Source organism: Nomascus leucogenys, chromosome 7b (assembly GCF_006542625.1).
Source record: "Nomascus leucogenys isolate Asia chromosome 7b, Asia_NLE_v1, whole genome shotgun sequence".
NCBI lineage: Eukaryota > Metazoa > Chordata > Mammalia > Primates > Hylobatidae > Nomascus > Nomascus leucogenys.
The window spans coordinates 14464259-14478280 of NC_044387.1; the positions used below are offsets into that span (position 1 = coordinate 14464259).

At 35.6% G+C, this 14022-nt stretch overlaps 1 protein-coding gene across 31 annotated transcripts in view; it reads left to right on the plus strand.

Moving 5' to 3' along the window:
• The window catches only part of RBFOX2 (RNA binding fox-1 homolog 2), a 290938-nt gene that overhangs the window by 253257 nt on the left and 23659 nt on the right, over window positions 1–14022 (plus strand). For 27 of the 31 annotated variants that reach the window (XR_004030927.1, XM_030815643.1, XM_030815639.1 and 24 more), the window contains 2 exons: window positions 8163–8255; window positions 11029–11089. Coding sequence is in view for 30 of the 31 variants with exons in the window: in XM_030815643.1 (XP_030671503.1) it covers window positions 8163–8255; window positions 11029–11089 (154 nt within the window). In the remaining variant the exon portion in view is untranslated. The remainder of the gene's footprint in view (window positions 1–8162; window positions 8256–11028; window positions 11090–14022) is intronic. The other 4 variants (XM_030815647.1, XM_030815649.1, XM_030815657.1 and 1 more) reach the window with 1 other exon arrangement.

A 14022-nucleotide genomic window follows, 5' to 3' on the forward strand; every position in this document is an offset into this window, starting at 1 on the left:
TTGGCCACTCTGTAAACTACTATCTGAGGTAGTTTTAAATATTTTTAGTTGTAAGTGTATGTACTTAAAATATTCTTAACTAGAGTCTAACAACTAGAAGGCCAATGTAGTTTCATCAGACATTGACGACTTGCTCCTTACCAAGAAAATAATTTGTTTGAATTATTGTGAAGCAAAGGAAATTGATCTTTCTTAAGGCTTCTTTCATTGACTTTAAGGATTTGCCTGCTACCAATTTTTTTCTTTTTTCTTTTTTTTTTTTTTTTTTCTTTTGAGGCAGAGTCTCGCTCTATTGCCCAAGCTAGAGTTGTAGTGGCACAGTCTTGACTCACTGCAACCTCCGCCTCCTGGGTTCAAGCAATTCTTGTGCCTCAGCTTCCCGAGTATCTGGGATAACAGGCGCACACTACCACCCCTGGCTAATTTTTGGTATTTTTAGTACAGACAGAGTTGCACCATGTTGGCCAGGCTGGTCTTAACTCCTGGTCTCAAGTGATCTGCCTGCCTTGGCTTCCCACAGTACTGGGATTACAGGTGTGAGCCACCGCATCCTGGCCCCACATTTTTTTAAATTTACCTGATCCAATTACTTCTCCCATGTAACTTTCATTTGAAAGTAATGACATGAGCTTTCTCTTTGAGAAATCTAAAAGCATAGGCTTCTTCTGTCAGCTTGATGCTGTGTCCTCACTGCCCTATTTTTCTCTGGGCTGCTAAAGGGTGCATAGACTGTGTACTAATTGGTAAATGTTTTAAAAACAAAGCACAGAATTCAGAATTGCCCTGAATCTGCCTTCAAGGACTGATACAAAACCTTGTTTTTGTCCTTCAAAGCTTTCTTAACTGCTACCTAAAGTTATTTGCTGGAATGGATGCCCTTGGAACTGTTCTGAGGCTCCTAATAGAGATTTATTTTGGAATCAAACCCATAGATGCCTCCTCTGGGATCCACCTAAGAGAAATTAATGAGCACTTTTTGTTTTGCGAATTAAGTTTAGTTTCTTAATCCCTTTTATATGTTTGGGGTTGACTGTAAAATTACAGCGTATTTTGAAAAGAACCAGAGAAAAGGAGGCTTTATATAGTCCTATTGTTTAGTTAAGAGTTCCTCTTACTTTTAAACAGAGTACTTTTCTGTACAGAAATTAGCTTTATTGAATTTTTTTAGAGCAGTAATGGAAAAACTAGTCACAAAATAACTCTAAGATAGCAATACTTAAATGTAAAACAGTGTTTAATCAAATTGTTCCAAAGCAAAAAGCAACTCCATACCATATCTTATTTTGTATAATAAGACCGTCACCCAGGGTTTTAGGATATACCCATTTGAAAACATAAGTAAATGGTGTTCCACTGCCATGCTCATGCCCTCCTTGTCTGCCAGTATTATTCTTTTTCCAGCTTGCCTTTAGAGTGGAATTACTCCATAGTAGTTTTTTCTTTGTTGTTGACTAGTTTTTTCCTTTTTTCCTTCTTTTGCCTTCATATTCTAGATTTGGCTTACTTAGATTATAGAATGAATATATATCATATTTGTGCACACACATGCATACATATATATTTAAATTATTTCACGTGAATTTCAGTCTTTTTACTCCCTAATCCTTTATAAAAACATAGAATCACCTGTATCTAAGTTTCTTTGAGTCACTGAAACAGAGATAGACTAGGCTTTTGAAAATGTACTATTAAGATATATGATGGAAAATGGTACTCCTGCCAAAAAACTAACTAATTTATTCAAATAGAACCTAGAAAATTATTATATGAGTTTATGTAGCTTTATTAATTCTCCAGATTTCACCAGTAACGACAGATTATTAACACAAATAATAAGATAATGCCTAGAGTGAGCATATGTCCTGGCTTATCCAGGATGGCCCCAATTTACACCTGTTATCTTAGCATAATTATTAATAAATGACCCCTTTCTCTCTCAGAATGTCCCAGTTTGAATGATAAACTATTTACTCTTCTTGTATATCCTTTGGGTAACGTCTTAAAAAAGCAGTCTTTGAAAAGGAAAACATGATGCTTAATGAAAAGTATAAAGAAAAAAATACATAGTTTATTAAAGAGAAATGTGCACTACTGATATTCTCATGGATCCTTCTAGTCTTCTCATATAGAACCTTAAAACATAACCCAAAATGGTCACCTAGTCCAACCCCCTGTATTCTTGACCTTGCATTCTCTGCTAGAAACTTTTAGTGATTAAGAACTTGTTTTATTCAAAAGTTATTCCATTGTGGGTCAGACTTTCTACCATCTTTTTCACCATCATCCAACCACATAACAATTTTTGGTGATAATTATCAAGCTTATTAAATAAAGAAATACACAGATTGTAACATTTACATTTTCTATAAATTTTTGCCAAAATACTTCGGTATATCGTCTCTTGAATGGATATGTATTAAAATATTGAATATGTTGAAGTTGTTCAGCTCTTCAGATAGTGCTCATTATTAAGTCCGCTAAAGGACTACAAATGTTATACAGCCCAGCAATAATTATTTAGATTTCTAGCAATTTTTTTTCTTTTTTTAAAATTGATAGATATTAGATGTACATATTTTCAGGGTATATGTGATAATCTGATACATTCATATAATCAAATCAGAGTAATTGGGATAGCCATCACCTTAAATATTTATCTTTTCTTTATGCTAGTAACATTCTAATTATTCTAGCAAATATTTACTTAACGTGTTCTCATTACTTCTCTCAGGTGGATTTCTGGAATAATGGGGATCTAGGTTTAGGTTGGGCTTAAGTTTAGGCTGTAGTTAGGGGAGATAAAACTTCTATTCCCATTCCTTAGACACAAGTAATTTGCTGTAATGTTTTCCCTATTATCTGGCTTTTAATTTCATGCAAAGGGAAATTATTTATTTCTTTCAAAATATTATCAAAATACTTTTTTGGAAGTCACAGTAGGCCTTTGTGACTTTCAGTAAAACTTAATAGGTAATGTCGAAGTGAAATGGTTTTTTTTATTATATTTAAAACTGAATTAACAGTGCATGTGTTTCTGAAGGGCTTAGTTTTTTTTCTTTTTTTCTTCTGTTACCATTATGGGCTTTAGTTTTATATATTTTTTTATTTATGTTTTAATTTCTGTGTTCTGGCCATACCCAGGAGATCCGTCTGCTTTTGATTTCTCCCTTAAAAGTTACATGGTAAATTTTCTTTCTCATTCTTCTGAGATCGAAAAATTCAAAAATTGTACACATTTTAATAATATTTTTACAATGTTCATTCTATTGCTTGTTATTTATTGCAGTCTGAGGCCAGACTAAAAAGGTGACAGTTACTTGGCTCCTATATGTCCTCGATGATGTCAAGGCAGGCTGTGAAATTGCTGTCACACTTTGTAGAAGTTTTAACTACAACCATACAACTAATAAATACACCATTCTTCAATTTCCAGAAGTCAGCTAAGATACCTGGTAAATCAGTAATGTAACACTGGTGTGTTTAAATGTTTAATATAGAAGGACTCTGAGGACTGTGAACTTAGAGGAGTATAAAGTGTAGAGACCTGCATTGCCCAGCACAGTGGTCACATTTAGCACTTGAAATTTGGAGAGTTTAAACGGAGGTGTGCCTGTAAGGGTAAAATGGACACCAGATTTCAGAATTAGCACACAAAAAGAATGTTAAGCATCTCACTAATAATGTTTTAATATTGATACCATATTGAAATGTTAATAATATGTGTATATATTGGGTTAAATAAAATACATTGTTAAAATTAATCTCACCTGTTTCTACTTTTTAAATGTGGTTATTAGAAAATTTTAAATTATATATGTGGTTTGTATTATATTTCTGTCTGCAGTGCTAGTGTAGACAAACATGTCAAAATCATTTTTTAATTTAAAAAGTTTACTTTTTTAAAATCTGGTTTTATTAATAGAAGTTTAGATAACAAAAATTATCCATCTGTTTACATAGCTGAAATATTTCCTCTTGTTCAGAATTTGAGATTAAATCTATTTGTTACAGATTATATAATCTATTTGTTATATATATTATACCTGCGTAGACTGGTTCAGTGTTTGATAGGTTGTATGATCATTTGGAAGCTGTTCTATGATCATTTGGAAGCTGTTCTAAGGAAAATATTTTAGATTTAGACATAATTTTACTAACTTTTTTTTCCAAAACAAGAGATCAGAATGACCAACTTAATGTCAATTCAATTTCTAAGAGTGAAGTGACAAAACATGAGTTCATGTAAGCAGACTTTTCTACTGATAACTTTTAAACCTGGATAATCTGTGAACATCTTTAGCACAGTTTCTGGCACCTTTTCTAAAATGCTAAATTTTATTGAAGAAATAGTGTATTCTAAAAATGTTTTAAGATCTGAGTTCATGTTACTGAAACTAAATTGTGAATGTGATAGATAAGGAAGCATGTTTGGGTTGATGGAAAATCACCTGTTTAAAGTTTAAACATGAGAGAAAAGTATTTAAGAACAGTACTTCAAAAAATTCTAGTCATACCTCTCACCTTCCTAATCATGGACTTTAATTCTAAGAGGTATGTATTAATTCCCTATGACTTCTGAACAGATTGCCACAAATTGGGTGGCTTGAAACCACACATTTATTATCTTACAGCTCTGGAGGTCAGAAATCCAAAATGGGTCTCACAAGGCTAAAATCAACGTGTTGGGTTCTTCAGAGGCTCTAAGGGATCATCTGTTTTCTCAGCTTTTCTAACTTATAGAGGCTGCCTAGATTTCTTGGACTAGAGCTCCTTTCTGTCTTCAGAGCCAGCAATGGCCAGTCAAGTCTTTCTCAGGCTGCTTTACTCTGATTCGGACTCTCCTGTGTCCGCTTTTCACTTACAAGCACACGTACAGTGGCCACGTTGGGCCACTGTATTACATTGGGCCCAACTGGATAATCCAGGATAATCTCTCTATCTCAAGATCATTAACTTAATCGCATCTGCAAAATCGCTTTTGCCGTGTAAGGTAACATATTCACTGGCTTTGGGGATTAGGATGTGGACAACTTTGGGAAGCCATCATTTGGCCTATTGCAAGGTTTATCTTCAAAGCAAAGAAAGAAATCCTCTTACCTTTATGTTTCATATTAAAGAGTCCCAAAGCATCAACAAGGCCTTCTTCCTCCTATCACCCCAGGGAAAAGATGCTTATAAAGATTGCTTCATTTTTATATTTTTGGTATCTTGATTCGCATATCCTCTGGTGTATAAGCATCTTTCTTTATGAAACACTTTTAAAACATTTGAAAGTGAAATTTTGTTCCAGAATGTTAGTCATTATTGAGAAAATCTTATCCAAGCAGATATTAATGTGAAACTTTGTCATTTGCTGACTGTGAAATTGCAGTGCTCATCATACCACCTTCCATTGTTTCGGATGCAGTTATTGTATCACTAATGTTCTTTCAACACATTTTAGAAAAGAAGGTTATGGAAGATATTTAGCAATTAGATTTGAAAAAAAAAGAAGGATTTTAGGACTAATATAGAGTTTAGTAAATAGAATACTGAACTGAGATTTGAAAAGGCTTAGAATTTCCTCACCATTAGCTGGATATCCTTGGATACTTAATCTCAGTTTAACTCAGTTTCTTTACCTTCAAAATGAAACCAACATGTCTATTCTTTTTACTTCATGGTTATATTTAAGAAGACAAATTAGTATGTATATTTGTATGTGGGTGTGTAGATATAGTCATAATGCTAGTATCAAAAACCTAGGTCTTAGTTTTCATATAACTTAATAGTAATCCAACTATTAATTTACAATGTATTAATTTAACCTAAGTCATAGAATATATGACTGTGAGGACCAGTTGAAATACAGCCAAAATGCTTCTGAAGTATGATATTAAAACTCATCACTCTCAGTTCATGTCCTTTATAGGGACATGGATGAAACTGGAAACCATCATTCTCAGCAAACTATCGCAAGGACAGAAAACCAAACACTGTATGTTCTCACTCATAGGTGGGAATTGAACAATGAGAACACATGGACACAGGAAGGGGAACATCACACACTGGGGACTGTTGTGGGGTCAGGGGAGGGGGGAGGGATAGCACTAGGAGATATACCTAATGCTAAATGACGAGTTAATGGGTGCAGCACACCAACATGGCACATGTATACATATGTAACAAACCTGCACGTTGTGCACATGTACCCTAAAACTTAAAGTATAATAATAATAAAAATAAAAAAAATAAACTGGGCAAAAGATTTAAACAGAAAAAAAAAAAAACTCATCACTCTCTGACCTTTCTTTAAAAGTTTGACTTTCTTATTGGAAGACTCACCAGGATTAGAGAACTGGCAGCTTGTCTTCAGCAGGTGCTAGTGTAGATGACAAATGGTATAACTAATTATTAATGTGTCCTTTTATACCATGTGTTGTCAAAGTGGCTGTAAATGTTGATATCAAAATTTCATTTATGAAAATATGTTCCTGTTGATATTTTCAACAAACCTATACATTTTTTAGGAGAGTATTAACTGAAATTACCAGTAGTATTTCATTCCAAGCAACATATGTTTTAAAATCTCTATCAGCTTAGCATTGCGCTTTCAAGGGTATTTGTGATGTCCAAATCGTGGGTAGAGGTCATCCATTGGAATTCTCCAAAACGCCACCCACCCACATAATCACTTAGAATGCTGAGTTATCAGATCCTTCAAAACAATGGAGTTGCTTTTATAAAATCTTATTGAGCAACGCGCATTGTTTACCGTGTCAGTTAAGAACATGTTTTATATAGAGAGAAGTGTGCTCATGTTATTAAGCAGCTAGGCAGAACTTCAGTTAAAATTAAAGGATTCTAGGTTATCCTACAATAGAATATTCAAAAAACGCTAGCAGGACAATGAAGTTATTGGCAAATGAAGACTTTGCAGAAACTCCTAAGACTTTACCACTTTGCAGATATAAGCAGCATGGAAATTATTTGTAAAATTATAGCTGCAGAGTAGAACAATAAGGACAGAGCACCTAGAATGAAGTGAGTATCGTTTTAGGAAAGTCATCTAAGTATATAGTAAATGCTCCTGGTGTTAAAATTGGTAGTACGTGAACATCGGAGTGAAGGTAGTCAACTCCCTGGTCTCCTGATTTGTCTACTTAATGAGTTAAAGCTCCACTGCATTTTTGTAGTATCTTGCAAGGAACAAATAAATTAATCCTAAGTCATTGTACCAGCTGCGTTGCTGTTTTCTGATATCCTTGTTCTACTGAATAGTGTACAACTGATGTCACTAATGTAGATCTCATTCCCATTGCCTGTTGACTGTTCCTTTTTTCTCTCTATATAGAAAGTTACTACTACCTTTAATAGCAGATATTAAACATCAATAAATGAATAATTTAGGCAAATTTGGGTTAGCAGTTTTCTGAAATTCAGTTGAACATATTTTTACTCTGTGAATCTGGTCATTTAAAATGGGCATTGAAGAAAAGTTATAATTGACCACTGCTTAGTGATTTTTTATTTGCTTAGAAAAGCATGAATGCTCTCCCCTCCCACACCCAGTACATACAAAATTGTACACCGACTATGCCCTAAATTATCCTGTTCCCAAAGGAATTCATAGTGATATAAGCAACAGGCAACGTGGGGCTAAAATGATTAGACCTACTTTAAAAAAAAATCTCATTATGCAATGTTGAACCTGAATGTCAGATTTCATGTAGCAGTTACTGGGAAATAATAGATTTGGGATGTCAGAGAGTCAATTTAATTAAGTCTTTTTTAGTATTACATAAAGGGGCGTGTATATTAAATTAATAGCATGAATTGAGAGAGAAAGGTAGGACATTAAAAAATCTTCAGATTCTTGGTTGAATAGTTTGACCCGAGTAACTCTGTACCTTAATTTTGGTCTGGCCTCATATGCTTTATGTTTTATTTTATTATTGTTACATTGCTGTTACTTATTATTATTATTACAGTTCTTTATTCTTTTATTGGATTTAATTTCCCTTTACAAACATGCATGGACCAAAAATGTGACTTTGGGAGATTATTGCTGAGTTGTTGCTGATGTCAGTTTTATACTATGATATTTTTTCTCTATTTACCAAGAGATCAGTATTTCAATATAACGATGTGCATGTTTTCCCCCCTTCTCCCGCTGCATGCAGGGATTCGGGTTCGTAACTTTCGAGAATAGTGCTGATGCAGACAGGGCCAGGGAGAAATTACACGGCACCGTGGTAGAGGGCCGTAAAATCGAGGTGCATGTCTTTAATAATTCAATTTCTGGTTTATATTTTTATTTCTCTTTTTTCGTATTGCCTCACTTATTTCACATTTGGAACCCTGTCTTATGTGTGCGTGTGCACATGTGTGTGTGTTTGTATCTCTGTCTTCTTCACCTTCTTGCACTAAAATGTATAAAAGTAACACTTCTTTCTGCCTCCCTCCTCATTTATTGGTTGTTTGGGGGTTTTAATTTTGACTGTGTGTGTGTGCGTGTGTGTGTGTTTGTTTTTCATTTATGTTTTTCCTTCAAAATGTTCATCCTTCTGCTCTCTTGATTTTTTTCCTTTGCTTCAGTTTGCAGTACTCTGAATTCCTGTGATCAGGCCTAAGCAAAACTAATGTTAAATTGTCTAAAAACTATCCAGTTTATAACACTGCGTTCTATAATGAATCAAGGGGCCAGCCAATATCCTTTCTCTTGGGAGGCCAGTTCGCCTCTTTGTGCGCATGATAAGCACGGAATAGAAGATTCTAGAGATTGTGGGGAGGGAGGAAATAATCCAAAACTCATGTAGTTTTTAAATATATCTAATACCAGGAATTTTGGTATCTAAATTTTTATGGATAAAATTCTTAAACAGGGGGTTTGATGGCTGGCTGGCGAATGTACTGTGATTGTGACTAAGTCTACTGCCTGGTATTCACCAGCCCTTTTTGATAACACATCGAAGGTTAACTGGCTCCTTTCCCCTTTCCCAATTTTTTAAAGTATTAAATGTAAAAGCCACCATTTTGAGTAAGATGTCTGCATATTTTGCTTTTTTTCCCCTCCTTTCCAATGGTTTAGCATTTAGGGCCCTTCACTTGACTCACTCTTTCCATGGTAACTATACACAATGCTGGCGATGGTGCCCGTTGGCGGTAAGTGAACAAAAGCACTAGAGAAGAAGCTTTTAAAAATGTAATTACAAAACAATTAAATAAGAAAGAAAAAGTCCATCTGCCATCTCACATTAACACTACAAAATGTGATTTGACTTGTTGTTCCTCTTCCTTTTCCTTTCCCCTTTTATTTTCAATGCTGTTGAGTAATGCCGCCTGGATTTTGGATGTACATATTGTTTTGTAGCAGTCTGAGCTGTTTGATTACTGACTTCATGGTGATTTTTTTCCCCTTGCACATCTTACTCAGAGTTACTGAACTCCAGTTTGGCTGGTTTTATTAATGCACTTCCTGCCCCTACATCCTTCCCTACTTTTCCTGTTTCCTAAACCCCCGTTTGTAGCTCTGACTGTTCTTTCTTTGCCCGTTACACCCTTCCTGACTTTCTCTTTTCTTTTTCCCTACCTTATTCTCTTTTTCCAGATCCTTGCTCCTGTCCCTTTCCCTATTCTTCCTTTCCCATCCCTTCAGTTACACGCAGCTGTTGGTCTCTTTTGCTGACTGGTGGTTTCTGATTGGTTCTGGCCATTTTTCCTTTCAAGTGCTTGGTTGCTTTCTGCTCCAGCAGCTGGTTTCAGCTCTTGCTCCATTCTAATCCTTGTCTGTGAGAACCTTGCTTTTCAGTTTCTCCCCTGTTTCCAAAATTGATTGTTTTTTCTTTCTTTTATTTGTGTGTGTGTGTTTTTTAACTGCATGCTCTCAGTCTCATCATTGTTGTATCCCATTCTTTCTTTTTAAATGTGAAATGTTTATATTATTTGGTGGGCAAAACTAGAGTAAATGGAGTTTCAAGCTCTTTCCTCACATGGGGGATTATCACTGTACAAATCTTAAAAGACATAGGAAGAGGTTTTTTTAGTTCTAATTCTACCTAAAATTGGTCTTTTCATAACAAAAATTTATTACCATACAAATTGAACATAATGTAAATTTGAAGAGGCAAAAATAAGACATTTATATTTTATGCTTCTTTTCAATTGGCATGTTTTATGACCTGACAACACAGTATAAGTCAAGTTCTATGGTGGGGCTTTACCCTCCTTGCAAGAGCTTTGAGACTGGTTCTGTCACTGGGCTGCAGTATGCTGGCATCTTAGTTCCATTCATCTTTTCTTCAGCAGCACTGTCTTTGTAACACGTACTTACGCTAGCACTGAGAATGCATTAAAATATGCAGTTCTGTAATGAGGGTGGAGAGTACCATAAAACAAAATAAATAAACACTTTATTTTCTCAATTCTTTTAAGTGCCTACTTTAAAGGCTTTCTTAAAAGCTTTGTTCTTAAATTGATAGACCATGTAGTCTAGAAAATTCAGAATGGTCCTGAAGGCTGTCAACATGGGAATCTTAGGTTTCTATATTTGTTTACTTACCTCAGACAGTAAAAATCTTGGACAGACAAATTTAAAATGCTGAACATTAGGACAGGTGAAATCAGATTTATTTTATCACCTTTCCATCAATCTATTTCATAACCCATGTGGCAAGCCTCTGTCTTATTAACAAACTTCAAAGTGAATTGCTAATATAGTTGTTTCCTATTTACTTTTTTCTGCGTTTTCCGTAGTGCAGAGATTTCTCTGTTTAAAAGATGTCCAAAGATCTTGCAAATGTATTTTCTTTGGAGTACTGATATTTGGAAACCAAGAAACTCATTTTACTCTTGTTATCCTCATTTGATAAGAACTTTAATTAAAATACTATATATTAATATTTTATATTGCTGTGTTAATTATTTAAATCAATGTTCTCAGAAATTTACTTAATTTTAAAGTAAGTACTCTGTTATTGGATGTGCAACTTTATGTTCCCTAATGTGGTCCACTTCTTCCCTGCCCTTTTTTCTCCTTGTTATTTTTAGGTGAATAATGCTACAGCACGTGTAATGACCAATAAGAAGATGGTCACACCGTATGCAAATGGTAAGAAATTATAAATCATCTTCGAAAGAGTGTTTATTCTTGTGTAAATATACGAAGTTTTTATAAACTTCTAAGAATCTATTTCTGTCTTAAGACAGTTTGTGAAGTAGTCTCTTTACCTGGGAGAGTATTTTATGTTTACAATATAACTTTGTCATTACAATTGAGCTAAGTTTTTAGTTAGTAAGGTGTTATGTTCTAAGTAAAGTTCATCTTTTACACAGTGCAAACATGCTATCTAGTTGCCTATTAACCCAAATTGGATCCCACCTGAGCACCTTCTTTTTCAGCTGCTGTAGCTCTTCATGTTAGACTTGTCCGTAATACCCCTGGATGCGCACTGACTCTCACTTTTACTTCTGACTCTCATTCATCAGAGCATAAGTGGAATAAGTTAGGAGGATATTTTAATCACTTTTATAATTCTGGACCCGTTGCTCTCCTTAGCCCTAGAAGTAACAGCCATGGGTATGGTTGTGTGTGTATCATTTTCTATTTCATGATTATGTATTATACAGTAAGGTTTATAAGTTTTTCTCATCTAGAAGGAAATTTTCTATGAATAATTTGTTACATCAGTTACCAAATTTAATCTAGACTCATGGTCTCTGAATGAGATGGAATATAAATTTAATCTGTAGCCCAGTGGTGGTTTTGCAGACTGTTCTGCAGAGCCAGTTTGGGAGAGAAAAAGGAAACCAAATGGATTGAATCCTAAGGTCTCAGCTGTACTTTAGTCTGAGCAATTTAGGGTTCTGCACAAGCTTTTACTAATATCTAGAATAAAGAGGGGAGTTTCTGCTGGGTTTTTTTTTTTTTTTTGAGACGGACTCTCGCCTTGTCACCCAGGCTGGAGTGCAGTGGCGCAGTCAAGGCTCACTGCAAGCTCTGCCTCCTGGGTTCACACCATTCTCCTGCCCTCAGCCTCCCGAGTAGCTGGGACTACAGGAGCCCGCCACCACACCCGGCTAATTTTTTGTATTTTTAGTAGAGACACCTGGCTAATTTTTTGTATTTTTAGTAGAGATGGGGTTTCACCGTGTTAGCCAGGATGGTCTCAATCTCCTGACCTTGTGATCCACCCACCTTGGCCTCCCAAAGTGCTGGGATTACAGGCATGAGCCACTGTGCCCGGCTCTGCTGTTTTTTTAAAAAGTTTGAACCCACTGCTAGGGTGTGGCTATATGTGCTAATAATGTCTTAAATCAAGGAGAAATGTATCAGTATTGACTATATCCCATAGTCTTCAATAAATATATTTAGCCCAGCTTTTCACATAGATGATACAAATTTATCAGCATAATTTGCATTTTTCCTTACTCCTTTTATCAGTATGATACCACTGCCTCCCACATTACCTCTTATTTTCTTTTCACTGCTCTTACGAAAACAAGTCTCTACAATTTTGATAAAAACTCAAACAAAATAGAAAGGAGAGGCAAAGAATGTCAAATTTTCTTTACATCTAAGGGAAATATTGTGACAGAAAGAGCCTCTGACTGGAATTCAGAAAACAGACATTCTCCTTCTAGGTTTGACTGATTATTTACTCCGTGACAGTGGACCAGTTTTTTAACCTAATTCTGTTTTCATATTTCTAAATTGAGACCACAGATTTTTGGCACCAGGATTTTTCTAGAAGTTATTAAAACTCAACCCTCCCAGCTTATTATTAGGAAATGAGACCCAGAAAAGTATAGTATTGACCTCAGGTTGCAGATGTGATATCTATTTTACCTTCCTCTTTGGGTTTTGTGAAGGTCAAAGGACATCTGTGAAAATACATCGTAAATTTTCTAAAACTAAATATATTCAAAGTATTACTAACAACATATCAATATACATCCATTATATTAATTTTTGTTTTTGTTTTGAGGCAGAGTCTCTCTGTCACCTAGGCTGGAGTACAGTGGTGCAATATCGGCTCACTGCAACCTCCACTTCCTGGGTTCAAGCGATTCTCGTGCCTCAGCCTCCAGAGTAGCTGGGATTACAGGTGTGTGCCACTACACCCCGCTAATTTTTGTTATTTTTAGTAGAGATGAGGTTTTGCCATGTTGGCCAGGCTGGTCTCGAACTCCTAGACTCAGGTGATCCGTCCGCCTCAGCCTCCCAAAGTGCTGGGATTACAGGCTCGAGCCACGGTACCTGCCCAGTATGTGGATTTAAAGGGAATGCTCAGGAAATAGTGGCATTGGTAGGAAAGAAAAAGGTTATGTTTTAAAATATTATTCTAAATTAATATTCAGGTTTAGTAGGCAAGAAACCTTCTGCTATTGTGTTAAAGGTCCTAAGAAGAATGTGTTGGGTTCCTCCTAATGAATTCTCAGTCAGCATTCTCATTTAGGTTGGTTGGAATCTCTTAATTTGTGCAGAAATGTTGCACAGTATTTGTGTAATTTGATGTTGCAGAATATTTGTGCTCTTACAATTCAAGTAGGATTTGAACCTAGATTTTGCCAAAATTTTATGTGGAATATTGAAGAGACATTGCATTTTATGAGCACATAAAATGATGAATAAGAGATTGGATTGAATCAGAGTGAATGGGTTTTCACTTGAATAATGTCTTGCTTACAGTCATTTAAATCTGGTAATTTCAATAATTCTTTTGAAAAGGCCAATTGTGGCTGGACGCAGTGGCTCACACCTGTTATCCCAGCTCTTTGGGAGGCTGAGGTGGGTGGATCACCTGAGGTTAGGAGTTCAAGACCAGCCTGGCCAACATGGTGAAACCCCATCTCTACTAAAAGTATAAAACTAGCCAGGTGTGGTGGCACATGCCTGTATTCCCAGCTACTTGGGAGGCTGAAGCATGAGAATCGCTTGAACCCAGGAGGCGGAGGTTGTGGTGAGCCGAAACTGCGCCACTGCACTCCAGCCTGGGCGACAGAGCAAGACTGTCTCAAAAAAAAAAAAGGAGGCCAATTCTG